Source organism: Strongylocentrotus purpuratus, unplaced genomic scaffold (assembly GCF_000002235.5).
Source record: "Strongylocentrotus purpuratus isolate Spur 01 unplaced genomic scaffold, Spur_5.0 spur5_scaffold_8, whole genome shotgun sequence".
In the NCBI taxonomy this organism is placed as follows: Eukaryota; Metazoa; Echinodermata; class Echinoidea; order Camarodonta; family Strongylocentrotidae; genus Strongylocentrotus; species Strongylocentrotus purpuratus.
Genome location: NW_022145614.1, coordinates 32,917,352 through 32,934,982, shown reverse-complemented (window position 1 = coordinate 32,934,982; position 17,631 = coordinate 32,917,352). Strand labels below are relative to the sequence as shown.

The window sequence follows — 17,631 nt, the reverse complement described above, 5'->3', positions numbered from 1 at the left end:
ATAATTGCAATGAGGGGTAATTTTTAGATACTATATGTTATAACAAAGTAGTCGTGTACAATCTTATGCTTTTGTTTTAGTTCTCATTTACATATTTCGTATTGCATGACTTATTGTTTATTTAGAAAGGTGTTGTAAATGTTTTATATTATGTTTTATATATCGATTGTTGCATTACATTGTAAAGTGATTATAACTATGTCTATAAACAGAATATTGATGTACATCAATGATGTTTAATAAATACAATACATACATGTATCAGTAATCCAATGACAACTCAGTAAACCTGTTTGTGTGTATATTACATTTCTATATTTTTATGTTCTAGTCCTGCGGAAAAAGCACCTCTGACCCTCTTTGAGCAATGTTTTTTCTTCTTTTTTCCGTAGAAATAATTCACCTGTGGGGACCAATCTAACTATTTCAAACTTATAAATATTTGTTGACCTTGTCTTTCTAAAAAGACAGAAATAATAAGCTTAAGGGATGTGAAGGCACACATTAGGTTCCATCCTTACTGCTCACACTACCTTGCATAGATGTGATAGGAAAATAAATTTCTTTTGAGTTGATTCAAGCTCTTGCTATTCCAGTTCCTTCATTGGGAGTAGCGCCCTCAGGGTCGGGAGAGGTCTTACCAATGTTGTTATAGAATGGAAACTCACAGCAGAAGAGACACTTGACGGCTGAGGGCAGAACCTGGTAGAGGCGTGGCCAAAACAAGAGTAATGGACTGGTTGATTTCTTGAAGATTACGTAGGAATCAAGTCTGTTCATGACATAAACAAAACAGAAACAGGAAAAAGATATTATCAATTAATTATCATCAATTAAAAGCTACAGCATCATAAGAGAGTTTCAGGTTGAAATCCTACCTTTTTCAGCAATGCTTGACACAAGAATATGACACTTATACAGACTCTTATTTATGATCTATTTTTCATTGTGTGCCTCAGAAACAGAAGAAAATAAAATATAAAATTATAATTATTAAAGAGCGGAGATGACAGGTGAACCAACAACCAGTGTTCAAAACTGCCACAAACTTTCTTTTCATGTCTATAGTAGTCATTCCTACCCCTCCCCCCCTCCCACAAAAAAAAAAGAATTTTGGAGGTTGATACTCACTGTCCATATCTTTCATCAGCACTCTTTTCCAGTAGGGGGATGCCACTCAAGGTTAGTAGAATAAGCGAGATGAATAGAGGGCCTAATACAGCAATCCATTCAACACCAGTTAATACACTACAGCTCATGATGAACATACCCCACCATAGCATGATCTCACCAAAGTAGTTTGGATGCCTAGACCAGCTCCACAAACCTGCAGAAAAGAGAACATTGACACTGTTCATGGCTATTCAATATTTTGTTAACAATGTGTATGTTTTGGGATTTTTTACAGACGTGTATCAATCAGATATGACTATTTACGTCTGGAAACCGACCTTTAAACATCACCATCCGAAAGACGTGACTCAGTTTTGAACCGGCGTCCTCAGCTGAATCAGTTTGTAACTTCCATTGTTAGCTGGATGTCAGGCACACGTCACAACAACTAGTTAACCACAATACTGTGCCTTTAACTTGTTATGTGCTACACAAATAATCATCCTGTGACACAATGTATTTATCATGGGATGGATATACCAAATACTTGAAGATTATATAACTGTTTCAGAGCAAGATCAATCTATACCGGTGTTAAAGATGAAGTTGAGTTCTGGTCATCCGATTGCATTGTGAAAAAAACGGTGTGGAGTGGATCAGAAAAGGTTGATCATATCTAGCATATAAGAATTTGTGTGTATTGCAAGGTTGTGGAATCATCAAAATGATAAGAAATTTTGCCAAGTCTTGGTAAAGTTACAAACACTGTACACAGAAAGATGTATATGGGACTACACGAAAACGTGGCGTAAAAAACCTACCCCCCCCCCCCCAAGTTTTACGATGAACATGACATATTTAGAATATGAAGGCATTTAAAAAGCCATGCTTTTCAGGGAACATTTCTTATCTGATGTTCTTCCACACTTGCATAATAAGAATGATAAAGTTCACAAATTATTTTTCACCTCTTCCCAGAACTCAACCTTCTCTTTAAGAGGGTTGTCATGGAGCTAATCAAGACCTGAAATCTGTAATTTTACAAAGTCATTGTGTTGCACAAGCCACTAGCAATCCTACTGACAATTTGCATCTATATGAATGACCATGCAGAGAGGCAAAGAAAGAGACCAAACTGTTCATTTACAGATTGTGTAGGTACGTACTACAGCCAGTTTCTTTATACATGCAGTTGCAATTAAATGCAAGCTAGTCAACACTTAAGCTTTGACAAAACAATTTTAATGCAATTCTTATATCTGGAGAAAATTGTATTGCAAATGTGAGAAATTTTAGCCTCCAATTATTTTCTAGCTATCGCTGTGACCTTTGACCATATTACCCCAAATCTTAACCAATTCATCTGATAAGGGTGAAAGTTTGTAGACACAGGTATAAAGATTTAAGGTAAAGACCAGTTTTGGAAACGCCCCCCTCTCAATAAATGAAATGGAAGCTCTTATTACTAATCATGTGAAAGAATATGTTTTGTCTCATACATGATGATAACAATTTTGCCGGGAAACCGCCTACTAATTGATATATTTGGTAAATTGGTTTATCTATTTGGACGTGATAGATATCACGTGTGCGTAGTCCCATATACGGTACATCTTTCTGTGTACAGTGCTTGCAACCTTACGAAGACTGGGCCAAAATTCTTATGATTTTGATGATTCCAGAACCTTGCAGTGCACACCAATACTTATATGCTAGTTTCTTTCACAATGCAATCGCATGACCATAACTGGTCTTTATCTTTAAAGATAATGCCTCTTACTGAACAAGACATATTGCTATAAGACAGCACCACTCTAAAGGACAGAGGCTTTAGAATTGGACTTCAAGTTTTGGATGCAAGTTATTCATAAAGGAAATTGGGAAAAGGAGGGGGAATGAGAGAAAAACAGATAAGTAAAAACAATTTCAGAAGGAATCTTAAGTTTTATTTATCTTCTTGATATGGACCTGGTGAGTGGTGACTATCTTTCAAGATTACATAATATCTACTTCAAAGAGGAAGGAAGTACTTCCTGCAGAGATGAACTTTCAGTCTTTCACTCAAACTGTACAATTTTAGTTTAAAATGGTCATTGCTAGGTTTTCACTTCATCCTCTTGACATCAACAGCTTGTTTTCACATTATTTTTCATATAATTATATCAGTGTTTTTGGTACATGTAGACGTCTACTTCATAAGATATCACAGATTTAGTCTGATTTTGGATGGAAAATCTAGCCGAGATGGTACAAGCATGGTGCAAACATATATGAAGACATGGTTGCACTCCTATTGCTTTTCTTGAATATTCAAGGAAACTAATCAAAAGAAATTTTAAGTTGTTGTTCATCTAAACTGCAAAAAAATAAGATCACTAGGGAGGTGACAGTGTCTAGAAGATTTGGGGTGGGGGCAGTGAAATTTCAATCTGCAAAGCATGAAGAAACAGATTATCTCTATCATTTAACAAAAGCAAGGAAAGGAATACCTGCTTGACACCATTTCCCTTTGTTGGCTGGGTCGTTGCGGAAATTGAACTTCTGTTGGTCAGCAATGGTCTCGATAATTAGACCAAGACTGAACAGGGCTGTCCCTACGTAGTCCAGGGCCTCAAAAGAAGTTCCCTCGTTGTATTTCTTAGCATTGATGAAGATGAGTGGGAGACTTACAGTGAAGACCCATACAGCCTGTAGCAGGAAGAAAGATCAACCTTACATAAATAATTTAATACAGAGTGATACAAAAAAAGGGGTCTCTTGGATAAAAGAAAAACAGAACTGCCATGTAAATCACACCTCCTGGAAAAAATATCACACTTGTTGTCAAGCTATACCTAACTGTTCTGAACACTCTGCAATAGTTGATGTATGGGAGACCAAATGCAATGAAAGACCCTATTGGCACATTTGGTTTGAACTTGAATCTACAATGTACATGTATGCATTTCTGATCATTCAAAATCAAATAGATCCATGCACAGCCCTACAATAAAGCTCTGCATTGTGACAGAGTAAAGGTGTCTGACCCACTGTGAGTAGGCCGATAATCTGGTTTACATGAGGGCAAGTCCAAGCTATTTTGATCCCTACGTCATAGACCAGTGAGACCACATCTACGATTGGAGTAATCCGATCATGATATCAAGATAACAGACCTACTAGAGCTTTTATCAAGATTCAAGATTCAAGATTCAAGATTATTTTATTGGTCCATGCATGCAAACATAACATAGACATTTTGCTTCCAATGGCTTTTTTGACAGTGAAAATACAAATGATAGAAAATATATTATAACATTTAACAATAGAAAACTATGTACATAAATATGGATAACTATTTATAGTGCATATGCCCCTCAATTTCCTATTGCCTACATTTAACATGCGTCATAAATTAAAATGTCTCATAATATAATATAGTATTTCTCGTCACCCCCCCCCCCCCCCCCCATCGACTAGCTCCCGATCCACAGATGGTTTTGGATTTGCAGAAAACAGGAATAAATACCTTTACATTCATATTTCATGATTATAAATGCGTGATATAATTACGCAACACTTCTACAGTAAAATGAACTCTTAACGATTGAAGAAATCAAGTTAACAATTTACCGGCACAATCGTATGAATAACATGCGTCATAAATTAAAACGTCAATCCAAATAGGAAGTGCAAAACACATTTGATCAATCTAAAACTCTGCAATACTTGATGATGTATGCAAGACTAAATTATTGGACTTGACCATGATCCTTGATCTCACCTGGAATATCCAGAAACCTGCAAACTTGAGGCAATTCTCTCGTTTGTCATCAAATCGTTTGTCTTCGCCTATCTTTATGATCCTATACAAGAGATATCCTGATAGACGAATCCCCCACAAGCACACTAGAACAGTCGCCACTATCTGACGCACACCATACGTCTGAAAGAGGAAAATGAAAATACAGTGAAACTCTGCAGTCGAGTCCATTTGGAGCACCAAAAAGTTAGACTTACCGGTATGCAAAATTCAACTTAGGAAGTGTAAATAACATGTTTCCTTTCTTGTTATATTTTTCATTCAACTTTAATAGGGAAAATTTGACTTGTGTGACTTTCAGTTACCGGTATATGCAATTCAACTTTGATAGGAAAAATTTGATTCGTGTGATTTTCAGTTATGCAGAGTTATCCCTATTATTATATAAAATCTGTCTTTCAATAATTAACAATTTCTGTTATTGCTACTTTCTCATAATGGAAAATACTGAAAAAGATGAATGAGAGATTAAAACATTACTTGAGAGAAAATTCGGAGGCAAATTGCAATTATGTAAATAAGTATGTTGGATTAAATGTCAGTGCTTTGGTTTTCAAGTTGTTTGGCAAGAAATGATCTGCACCGACTAGTCCTGCCTACCACTCAATGTTATAACACTCCTATAGTTTCCAAATGGATAATTGACAGACCAAAAAGTGTTTCGATCTGTATCCTGTAGCATCTCCAGCTACAACAAAAGTCTGGAGAAGCTTGCAGCATGGCTTATCAAAACAGTTAATTTGACTACAGATTGTGAAGAAAGAACTAATTTTCAAGTTCATGTTTAATGCAAGACTTCAATTATTCTCAAGAGAAAGACATTGCCTTTACATTAGCATTTACCTGAGCTAGCAAGAATGAGAGTAATGCTAAGACGACAAAGTTGGTTCCCCCAGCAAAATCTGTGACCTTGTCAAACTTGCATGTTGCTGCTATAATGAAGAAAGACGTCTGCATTGCCACGGTAACAATGGCACATAAGGCCAAGTTGTATTCATCAATGATAAATGGACCACCAGTACTGTTATCTGAATTAGTCTCCATGGTGTAAATCTGTTTGCTGGAAAAGAAAATGGAAGAGAGATAATATCAAACAAACTCATGTAATGAACTTCAGAAAAGTCCAAATTACACTCTTAAAATGAATGCAACAGATGGAGTGTAGGCCCAGCAAAATATAAATTAAATACCCTGGTAATGAGAAGCTGTTAGCATGGATTATATTCACTGTAAAGCACAACCCATTAAATTTGTTTGAGATAGCCTGTGATATCTGAACATGATCCCGCCAACTTTAAAAAAGACGACAGAATTTGGAACTGATTATGAAAGTTAGAATTAACTTTGTTAGAACCATGTTAACAGAGTTTTTTCGGCAGGAAGACTCAGCTCAGCATGCATAACTTACGCAAGACTATTTAATAGTAACATAGTTTAGGTATAGCTGTAATATATATGTTGTCTTTTAGCCGAAAGACAAAATAAGATAAGAATTAAGATAGTATTAGGGAGGCCAATGCCCGGGCGTAAGGCTTCTACGCCTACGATTTGTGCGCTCGTCGTCCAAGTCAGAAAATTACCAGAAGAAAAAAAAGAAAAAAAAAAGAAAACAAATATCTATGGAATAAAATATATGACAAATACACAATTACACACTCCACAACATACCTATAATCACGGATCTGTAACGGTCTTTCACTATTTGTTGATGATCTTGCAGATTTTGACATATTTGAATCCAATAATTGTTTTAGCAGACGAACGTAACGCGCACACAAGGGAAACTAGAGGGGTCCTAGAGGGCGCGGAGATTAGCTCACTAAAATCCTTCTCAATGGCAGAAGGTAGACCCTAAAAATATGGAATCCAATTTAAATGAAAAAAATTTTGATAGAGATTAACATATCAGATGTGCACAAATGTCACTTTTAACAACTAGAAAATATAACGAAAAAAGATTATATCTTTTTAATTGCAGATTTTCATAAACTGCACATTCAAAGGTAGATAGAGTACGATGTTTTTGTCAATCTTGCGTTGGTTTGAGCCCCATAGCTAGAGCCATCTCAAATTGAGAAGCAAAACTGTGAACAGAGATGTCATTGTTCCAGCCCCAAATACTTTCTTGCGAATATGTATGAGCTCCGGTCTCATCATGCGCAAAACAAATTTGACGTAGTCTCACACATAGTACCTTATTCTCAGCACTAGACACCAGTGTTGTGCAGTAATGTATGAGAAGTGTAAAAAAAGACATTTCAGTAAAAAAAAAAAAGTCTACGTGAGCAGTCTATACTCCAATTGAGAAGTGTAATGAATGCCATGATTTGAACGAATTCCAGACAACTCGCCACAAAGACAACCCGCCCTAAGACAACCCGCCACAATACCCTGGACAACTCGCCACAGGCGAGTTGTCCAGGGTGGGGTGCTTTTCGGACAACTCGCCACACTTTTTTCCCCTCATGATTTCTAGACCTAAAATCCCTCATCTGAGATGAAATTGTAATTTTTTATGATTTTCGTGCTTTTATAAACACAGTCATTACGAAGAATGAAGAATAAAGAATAAAGCTGATTTCCCTTGCAACAATAATATGTTTTTGACAAACCGAAGGCATATACGATCGCCAGATCATTGGGATAACTTCTCTGTATTTAGATCTAGAGGTCTGTAACAGCTGCATTTTTCTGCCTCAGAAATTGTTTAATGGTAGGATACTGGAAGCACTGACGTACTGATGGGGGGGGGGGGGCCGGGGTGGTTATTTGACCCAGCAAAATACAATTGAAATCTGGTTTATTTCTATGTGAGTACCCCTCCCCCCTCCGGGGGTATACAGTGAGACCGATAGTGATAAGAAAGACTCTTGGACATCTGCAGTATGAAGTTGCACCTGAAAATACTTTGTGCTTTTTGTTAAAGCAAAGAAAAATATACGGACTTAACCCTGTTAATGTTAATAATAATAAGTTATAATAATAATAATAAAATAACGTTGGTTTCTTTGTGACATTTTCATCGATCTTGCAGGAAAAGAGTGTATGCTTTATCATTAAATATCATTACGTATGCATTTCTTGCTCAATATTATGTTAGTATTAGTTGTTATTCTCATGTTTCCTGTCATAACTGTGTTTATAAAAGAATAATGAACAGATAAAATGACAATTTCATCTAAGATGAGGGATTTTAGATCTAGAAATCATGAGGGGAAAAAAGTGTGGCGAGTTGTCCGAAAAGGCACCCCACCCTGGACAACTTGCCTGTGGCGAGTTGTCCAGGGTATTGTGGCGAGTTGTCTTTGTGGCGAGTTGTCTGGACCCAGATTTGAACGTGTGTGTGTTTTAGTGTATGATATGGTTAGTGAGAGAGAGAGAGAGAGGGAGAGAAATATCTCCGTCAACGTCAGTACACATCTATCAATGCGTGCAGTCCTATTGACTATGTTTGATTCCGTATAGTGTTCGCTGCAACTTGCAGCGAACACAATACGGAATCAAACATAGGTCTAGTGCAAGTTGGATTTATTGATCGTTGATAATGCAGTGTCAGATTGATCTTTACTCGTGAGGAATTGGAATACATCTTAAAACTAAGGTAGGCCTATTTATTTATTTCAATCACTTTCTTAATTTACAATGAGTGGCTTTCAAGCTTTCTCTCTATTATGTTTTGACCCTCCATGCCATGGCTAGCATGGCTCGATCGCGGCTTGCATGCAATTACCGTACCTGGCCTGCAGTACTGTGTCGATGTGTGTGACTAATTCAAGGCTAGCCGGTGATGATGAATGTACTTTCGCGCGAAGTTTTTAACTTGTTGTCCGGGAAATGACCATGATGACACGCCTATTCCCTCGGGCCTGTCTAATTCTCAACGTAAATTTTGGGACCATGAAATTGATTGTTTCAAGGCTCTTACGTACGGCCAGGCGTAGAAGGAAAGGCATAGAAAAGAGCTGGATATCTCCTTTTTTATGGAAATTCTGGAGTAGGCAGATGGGTGAGTTGTCTTAGTGAAAAAAAAATGCTTTCTTTTAGTCTTTGTTTCATTTTAAACAAATTCGTAATTAAAAAGTTAGATTTGGGCCTCCCTAATAGTATAACAAAGAAAATAAAATTGGTCTAGACCTAGGCCCTAGATGATATTAGATCCAGGTCTTTGCTAACTGTAACAAGTATTCATGAGTAGGTCTAGATCTACTGACTAAATTTCACTAAAATACAAGCTACAAAATGGCTAACATTTAAGAAAAAATGGGCCTGCCGTAGTGCCGTTAATTTGTGGTAATGAATATCCGTTAATTTGTGGTAATGAATATCGAACATTCAGTGCATGCAGTGACTGCACTTACGACTTCTTTCCAAATGTTTTGTCATTTCACGGCACCTCACCCGCACGCCACTAATCACGGGACCGCTGAGCTGCGGTGGGCGTACTTACAAAAATACGCTGGCAACAAGGCGACATCTTCTTCAGCTGGTCTGTGACAATATCGTTCAATACCGTTTCTAAACTTACCAATAGTTGTAGTTCTTTTTAACGTCTCTTATCGGCGTCTTTCAATGTAGCTTTCTCTAGCTCATATTTGTGGACTGGTTCGTACGTGGCCACTCATGGATATGTGTGATGTTTGTGCGGCCCGCAGCGCAATTATGTAATAATGCAAATTGTTGTTTCGTAACAATAGAACTGATTGACCTGCTTCGAGTACGTTTCCGTACCATGCATGCAACGTGCTTTTGTTTATATCGTCGTAGTCTTTTAGTGCCAGTCTCTTTATCAGGAAACGTGTATAAAGTATTACACATTAACTCAAAATACTCCTGGGATCAGTGCTTAGCTAATCGCCCAAAATAGCATTATGATGGTAACCCGACACATGCTCCGCCGACGATTGCTCCGCCGACATTTACTCCGCAAAACGCGACAATTGCTCCGCGACATTTGCTCCGCGACATTTGCTCCGACGTCAAATGCTCCGCCGACAGTTGCTCCGCCGACAGTTGCTCCGCCGACAGTTGCTCCGCCGACAATTGCTCCGCCGACAGATGCTCCGCCGACAATTGCTCCGCCGACAATTGCTCCGCCGACAATTGCTCCGCCGTCAATTGCTCCGCAAAACGCGACAATTGCTCCGCCGACATTTGCTCCGCCGACATTTGCTCCGCCTGAAGCGACACTTGCTCCGCCGACATTTGCTCCGCCGACAATTGCTCCGCCGACAATTGCTCCGCCTGAAGCGACAATTGCTCCGCCGACATTTGCTCCGCCGACATTTGCTCCACCGACATTTGCTCCGCCGACAATTGCTCCGCCGACAATTGCTCCGCCTGAAGCGACAATTGCTCCGCCGACATTTGCTCCGACGACATTTGCTCCGCCCAAAAAGTGTCCCATAAACTACAAATGCTACTAGTACTACGACAAATGCTTCGCCGACAATATTTTCTTTACACCTATTTTTTTCGTTTCTTTTTTTCTTCTTCATTTTCTGAATGCATTTCTTGAAATAATGTAGATTTTTTTTTTATTTATTATAGTTTTATTTTAACAGGGTGGTCTCATTCAAGTTCATTTCTGAGCCTGCTCTCCCAGAGAGCCCTGTATTCACATAAAAAACATGTACAATAATAACATGAATTCAAAACATACATACAAAGGTAAAATATACATGGTATATACAATAATTAAACATAGGTAACGAAAAACACGCATTAACAATAAATTATAAGGAAAAAAAAATACAACTATCAAATTGAAAAAACTAGATGAATGAAATGTAATAAATAAAGGTCAAATTAACGTGAAAATATGTTTACAAGGGAAACTGAAAGGTTTTGACATTCTTTTTAAAACTTTGCAGCGACTTACAATTTTTAATATGATAGGGTAATTTATTGTATATTTTAGCTCCTGAAACCGCTAAGGTTTTCGTTTTAAAATTTGTTTTACACTTTGGAATGAATAATGGACTGTTTAAAGCATAACGAGTAGAATATAATATCGGTCTTTTACTTATACATGGATTAAGATATGGTGGTGATAGGTCGTTTATGATTTTAAAAATCAAGATGCATTTCTGATATGTAATTCTTTCCTCTAATGACCGCCATTTCAATTTACTCATTAAAACATTTTGGGGTGTAAAATATTCGGCACGAAGAACTAATCGTGCATATCTATTTTGTAATTTTTGCAACTTTGTTAGATTTTGTTTCGAAGTATTTCCCCATACTGAATTACAGTAGTTTAAATGCGGTAGGATAAGAGAAAAGTATAATGTAATAAGATTCTTACGGGAAATATAATTGCGTATACGTCTAATGCAGGCAATCGTACCCGATACTTTCTTAACAACTTCGTTTACATGTAACGACCATGTTAAGCTTTTGTCTAGTGTTACACCTAGATATTTCATACTTTCGACTGAGTCGAGTACATTGTCACTGTAACGAATACAAATATTATTATTTTGAATTTTTCTTTTGGAACCAAATAGTATTGTTTTGGTTTTATTTGCATTTAAAAACAGTCCATTGTATTTTAGCCATTTCAAGATACGGGTAAAATCTTTTTGGAGATTGTATTCACAAACTTTATAATCCTTTCCATGATGAAATACTGCCGTGTCATCTGCATATAAGGAAATCTTTGTCTTAGAATGGAGTTGCAGGTTACAAATATCATTCACATAGAGGCAGAAAATTAATGGCCCCAGTATTGATCCTTGTGGAATTCCTGATTTCACAGTTAGAAAATTACTCTTAGTCCCTTGCAAGAATACACATTGTTGCCTATTAGATAGATAGGATTCGAACCACTCAAGTTCAACTCCCCCAATACCATACAATAACATTTTCTTAATAATCAATGGATGTGGTATAACGTCGAACGCCTTTTTCAGGTCAAGATGAAATGAAATGAATGAATGTTGATGAAGTGGGAGGAAAAAGGAGTTACCTAAAAGTCATTTCGAATATACTGAAATAACTTTCCATCTATCACTGTACGTCCCATATAATGTATACTAAACACTCATTACATGTCGTGGGAAGTTTAAAAAAAAAAGTAGAGCAGCAAGCCACATTCCCCAATACGCGCATACCTCCTAGTTAATTTCAAGTAGCTCATCAATATGTAATACCTGAAATTACCTCGATCAATGCATCTTACTAGGTAAAGCATTATACAATGTAATAGGTCATCATGGAAGTTTAGAAAATAAGTAAGGGGGATTTACCAAGTGTTGATCTTTTTAAGAGTTTTATAAAGAAACAAAAAGATATTGAATATTTCTCAGCGAAAAAAAGGAACAAGCTTGTTTCGCATTTTAAGAAATGGCGATTTGACTTATGATACTCATGTTGATTTAACTTTTATTCCTGTGCCCCCTCACTCCCCTTTATGCATTGGAGTTCAAACTATGACTTATATGTGTACAGTGTATTTTTTTTTACTATAATGTTTTTTTTTTATAACTTTCTTGTCCTTTCATTATTGTTAGTTGTTCTTATACATATTGGTTTTTTTGTTTGTCTAATTATTACCAATGACTTGTAAATATGTAATTTTTATATGATTGAAAATTTAATAAACACACAAATATAAAAAAAAAAGTTTAGAAAATAAGGGCACTTATATACGTAAGGAAGAGAACCCATTCAGACGGGAAAATGAGATGGCAGCCTTTCTGCTTATTCACATTTATACAAATCATTTTGTTGCAGTTTGATGTTAGTTCTTCATGATAAGCCAATTGCTCTTCTTCCGGTGGCTTCGTGAGTCCCTTAAATTATTTAGTGAAAACAAAGTACTCGAATGAAACGGAGTGTTTTGCACACTAACATATATATATTAAAGCTACATACACTTAACTAAAGGAAAGAAACCTTTAGAAAATGGACTGGATATTATTGAAAATATTATTCTAAACAAGAATGTACTACATGATTGTATTACTTTACGTTTCAATTTCACGAGAGAAATAGAACTCGAGAGGGGGAGCAGAGAAGAAGTGATGGAAATGAAAGAAGACTAATAGCATGAGAGGAAAGAAAAGAGCAAAGAAGACAAGAAAACGGTGTAAACAGGAAAAGGAGGAGCATGGGAGAGAGAGAAAGAGAGAGAGAGAGAGAGAGATAGCCTTGAGCTAATGAGTAATACATGAAACAGATTTTGAGCGGAGTAATTATCTTTCGTCGGAGAACTTGCGTAAGGAGCTATAATTTTATTTTTTTATTTTTTTAAATCTAACATTATGGGGAATAGCAAAAAACGGTTGTCTTTTTTGCTCTTTTCTTTCCTCTCATGTTATTAGTCTTCTTTCATTGAGGTAATTTCAGGTCTTACATATTGATGAGTAAGACCTGAACCCCCAGGAAGAACAGTGTCATATATTTTTATGACACTGAACGGGCAATCCAGCCAATCATTTTTAAGCAATCTATATACACATGTAATTTTTTTTTTAAATTCTGTTATGTTTCATTTCGTTTTATGTCATATGTTATTTGTCTTTTTAATATGATTGGAAAATAAATACAATACAATGAGCTGTTTGAAATTAACTAGGAGGTATGCGCGTATTGGGGAATGTGGCTTGCTGCTCTACTTTAAAAAAAAAAAACTTCCCATGACATGTAATGAGTGTTTAGTGTACATTATGTGGGACGTACAGTGATAGATGGAAAGTTATTTCAGTATATTCGAAATGACTTTTAGGCAACTGCTTTTTCCTCCCACATTATCAACATTCATTCATTTCATTTCATTTACATAATGTCATGAAATGCATTCAAAAAATGAAGAAAAAAAGAAAGAAACAAAAACAACCCGTGAAAAAAAAATATTGTCGGCGAAGCATTTGTCGTAGTACTAGTAGCATTTGTATTTAATGGGACACTTTTTGGGCGGAGCAAATGTCGTCGGAGCAAATGTCACCGGAGCAAGTGTCGCTTCATGCGGAGCAAATGTCGTCGGAGCAATTGTCGGCGGAGCAAATGTCACCGGAGCAATTGTCGCTTCAGGCGGAGCAATTGTCGGCGGAGCATTTGTCGACGGAGCAATTGTCGGCGGAGCAATTGTCGGCGGAGCAAATGTCGTCGGAGCAATTGTCGGCGGAGCATATGTCACCGGAGCAATTGTCGCTTCAGGCGGAGCAATTGTCGGCGGAGCAATTGACGGCGGAGCAAATGTCGGCGGAGCAAATGTCGGCGGAGCAAGTGTCGCTTCAGGCGGAGCAAATGTCGGCGGAGCAAATGTCGGCGGAGCAATTGTCGCGTTTTGCGGAGCAATTGACGGCGGAGCAATTGTCGGCGGAGCAATTGTCGGAGGAGCAATTGTCGGCGGAGCATCTGTCGGCGGAGCAATTGTCGGCGGAGCAACTGTCGGCGGAGCACCTGTCGGCGGAGCACCTGTCGGCGGAGCATTTGACGTCGGAGCAAATGTCGCGGAGCAAATGTCGCGGAGCAATTGTCGCGTTTTGCGGAGTAAATGTCGGCGGAGCAATCGTCGGCGGAGCATGTGTCATGGAACCATTATGATGTATTTAAAACACATGATTTAACTTTCATAACAATTTAATTATGTGATATAACTTTCAAATGCTGAATTTCAGTTTATCCCACATCATTATACATGTAGGCCTACATGTACATTGCATGTAGACTCTAGACTTAATTATGCATTAAAACAAAAACGAAAATATTATGAAATATGGATATCAAAAGATTATTGAATCGAATTCTGAAAGTGCATCTCCATCAACAACGATTAAGAAGAAGAAAACAAAAATTCTCACTAGATCTCAGATAACCTTTTCATATCACGTACCGGACAGAATTATTTACCCCTACTCTCCGCCCCTGCACCCCCCCCTCTCTCTCTCTCTCTCTCTCTCTCTCTCTCGATGTGGATGTCGATCTCTCCCTCTCTCCCCGGACCTCTCGTTCTAACCCCACCCTGCTGATATTTACCCACTGTCAAGCAAATTCTTCTCAAATTCAGTTTCGTTTCATGGGTAGGCATATCTATATTTCTTGTAAGTTGTTGTAGTTTTTTTTTAATTCAATATTTTGTTAGTGTGTGTTCATATTTAAGGCAGTTCCACGATTCCCTGCACTTTGTGTAATAATCTTTAAAATCCTGAACATAATCGGACAAATACGTGTATATGAAAAGCTTTGTTTTAGATGGCGTAAATCCTGTTAATGTTGGTAATTTCAGGATACTAAGCAATTTTGAAAATAAAATATCTTTAGAATTTACTTATTTAATCAATTTCTAAGAAGATCTTTTACTCCTGTAGAGCAGTGTAAGGTTTCAATGTCGTATCGAACACGCTTTGCCTTAAAAGTATTAAATGATATATAGAGTGAGTAAAAAAAAAGTCTCACTTTTTAAAAGTTGTATTTGTTGAAGTATGAATATTTAATCATGGGTTTCATGATATTTCTTGATAGAGTTATCCTCCCAGTACATTTAGGTACAATTTTCATTTGAATCTTTGCATGCATGACTGAACATCAGACAATCTTTACAAGACCGCCAGATCTCACTTGCGCCAAGTTGCTGGGTGAGGAATAAAACAGTGCATTGAACAAAACAGTAAGACAGAACATAATACAAAAAAAATAAAAACACACACGCACACGCACACACCACACCACACACACACAATCACTGATTGGGGCTTTAGACGAAACAGAATCTGTATTAAATATTAAAGAGCTTTATTTTCAGTTTCCTATTCAATTCCCAAGACAGCTGCTTTTGTAATGGCTTATATCCAAGGTACCAATTAAGATATTCTTCTTCTCTGTGAGGTTCATGACTACTTGTTTTCCCCAGGCATTCTTTTAAGATGAATCACATTAAGAATCAAATTAATGAACACTTTCGAACATCTTGACGAATTAATTACCCATAACAATAATTGATCAAAATTAATGTCATATACTTTGGTAACTATAAAAGAGTAAGGTAATAAAAACATTATACGATCGAATGCGTTTGGAACCTAAATTGGAAATATGACCTAAGTCAATGCTTTTAACTTTTGTTGGTTTTATTTGCTTTTTTGAAGAAATATTTCATTAATATTGTCAATGCATTACAACAAAAGTGTATTGGACTTAAAAGTTAAATCTATTAGATCTAAATTACAAGTATTTTTAGGGACTTAAAATCCTTATGATACTTGTTTTAAATTTGAAAGTTTTGTCCCCGGTTCAAAACTCGCTCGGACTTCAAAATAAGTCTTAGAAATTTGGAGAGATATCTTTAAAGTTTATATCAAATTGACCATAGATCTTTTGATAGTATCAAACCTGATTCATTGCTTGAAAAGTGAAATAGCAACGTTGGAAAACAAACAAGTAATCTACTTAAACATGGCAGCTCTTGACAATTGCTTTATTCTGACCCGAATGTCTTCATGGAAGATCTTTCTATAATTAATCGGATTAGCAATCAAGACATTTAATGTTGTGTTTAGCATTGTACGAATGCTAAATTTTAGATTGTATTTTCCATTGACACCAATATAAAGCTCATATTTGAACAAAATGCGTAATAAATGAAAGAGCCTGCTTTTCTATTTTGCAGGACGCAAAGCACGCATGTTATTATTCTGTTCAGCAATAAAATGCCCCTTTCGTCATGTATAATGTATATTAAAGGTATTACAAAGTTTTGGTATGGGGTCATGAATTTGGTTCAAATTAACATATTGGAAGCATATGCGTTCCTACAATATACATTGATCGTTGTCGCGGTTGAAATCGAGTCTAAAGTTATGAAATTATAAATAATAAACTCTTTATGTTGTATAGCTCCCTCTCAAGGTCAAGATATTAATTTACCTATGAAACAATGTTTCTTGACTAAAATCGAGCGATTAGATATTCCCGTTTGGAAATTATATATCCCAACTTCATATTCTGAGATTTTCATGGTCGCAGCTACCAATGTACGGCCATAGGCGCTATTTGAAATTTATCAAAATTTACCGGGAGCACCGGTAAATTTTTATATTCAATTTTTCTCGAAAACAGAAATTTTTTAGGGGCTAATTTTTTTAGTGCTTATAATACATCCACAGGGGCATCCAAATATATCAAAATTGTAAAGATTCACTACCCACCCAATTTCCAAAATTTCCCAAAACTTTGTATTACCTTTAATCTTTACTAGCTTGAATAAAAAGTGTTAAATCTGACATACACGGAAATATACAAATACATTCTCTCTGTCTCTCTCTCTCTCTGTCTCTCTCTCTCTGTCTCTCTCTATCTCTGTCTATCTATTTCATTCTTTCGATTTCACTAAATGCAATACGAAACCAATCCTAAGTATGATGCCTACATGCATTGCGTAGGTTGAGCTTTATTGTGTATCTTACATTTGATACTCAAACAGTATGGTTTGTAGTAGTCTCATCACTATACATATATTGATCATCTTTATTCAGTCATACTGTACTTCAACGTACTTCAAATTCAAATTAAATTACAATAAAGATGTGACACAAAACCGGAGTCCTCTGTGTGGTTATGAATATTACTGCTTAACCACACATTAAGAAAGGTGTAACAAAAGAAATAACATTTTACAAACGTAACATAAACTTACCAAAGATAAAAGAAACATGCATATTATAGTATATAACTACTGCATTTCTCCTACTTATAACCGATAATATCATACCATT

General features: G+C 36.5%; 1 protein-coding gene across 2 annotated transcripts; it reads right to left on the bottom strand.

Annotated features, from left to right (window-relative positions):
• Nucleotides 1-317: 317 nt before the first annotated feature.
• LOC115918095 lies at nucleotides 318-9,507 on the bottom strand. Of its 2 annotated transcripts, none has more exons than XM_030975328.1 (6): nucleotides 9,441-9,507; nucleotides 5,759-5,975; nucleotides 4,877-5,038; nucleotides 3,603-3,801; nucleotides 1,132-1,327; nucleotides 318-772 (listed from the first exon to the last, which is right to left on the bottom strand). In XM_030975328.1, exons 2-6 carry the CDS (start codon nucleotides 5,957-5,959, stop codon nucleotides 577-579), a joined length of 954 nt encoding a protein of 317 aa, XP_030831188.1. In that variant the 5' UTR covers nucleotides 5,960-5,975; nucleotides 9,441-9,507; the 3' UTR covers nucleotides 318-576. The 2 variants fall into 2 exon arrangements, with proteins under 2 accessions (XP_030831188.1, XP_030831187.1); XM_030975327.1 differs by lacking the exon at nucleotides 9,441-9,507 and adding an exon at nucleotides 6,584-6,766.
• Nucleotides 9,508-17,631: the final 8,124 nt, after the last annotated feature.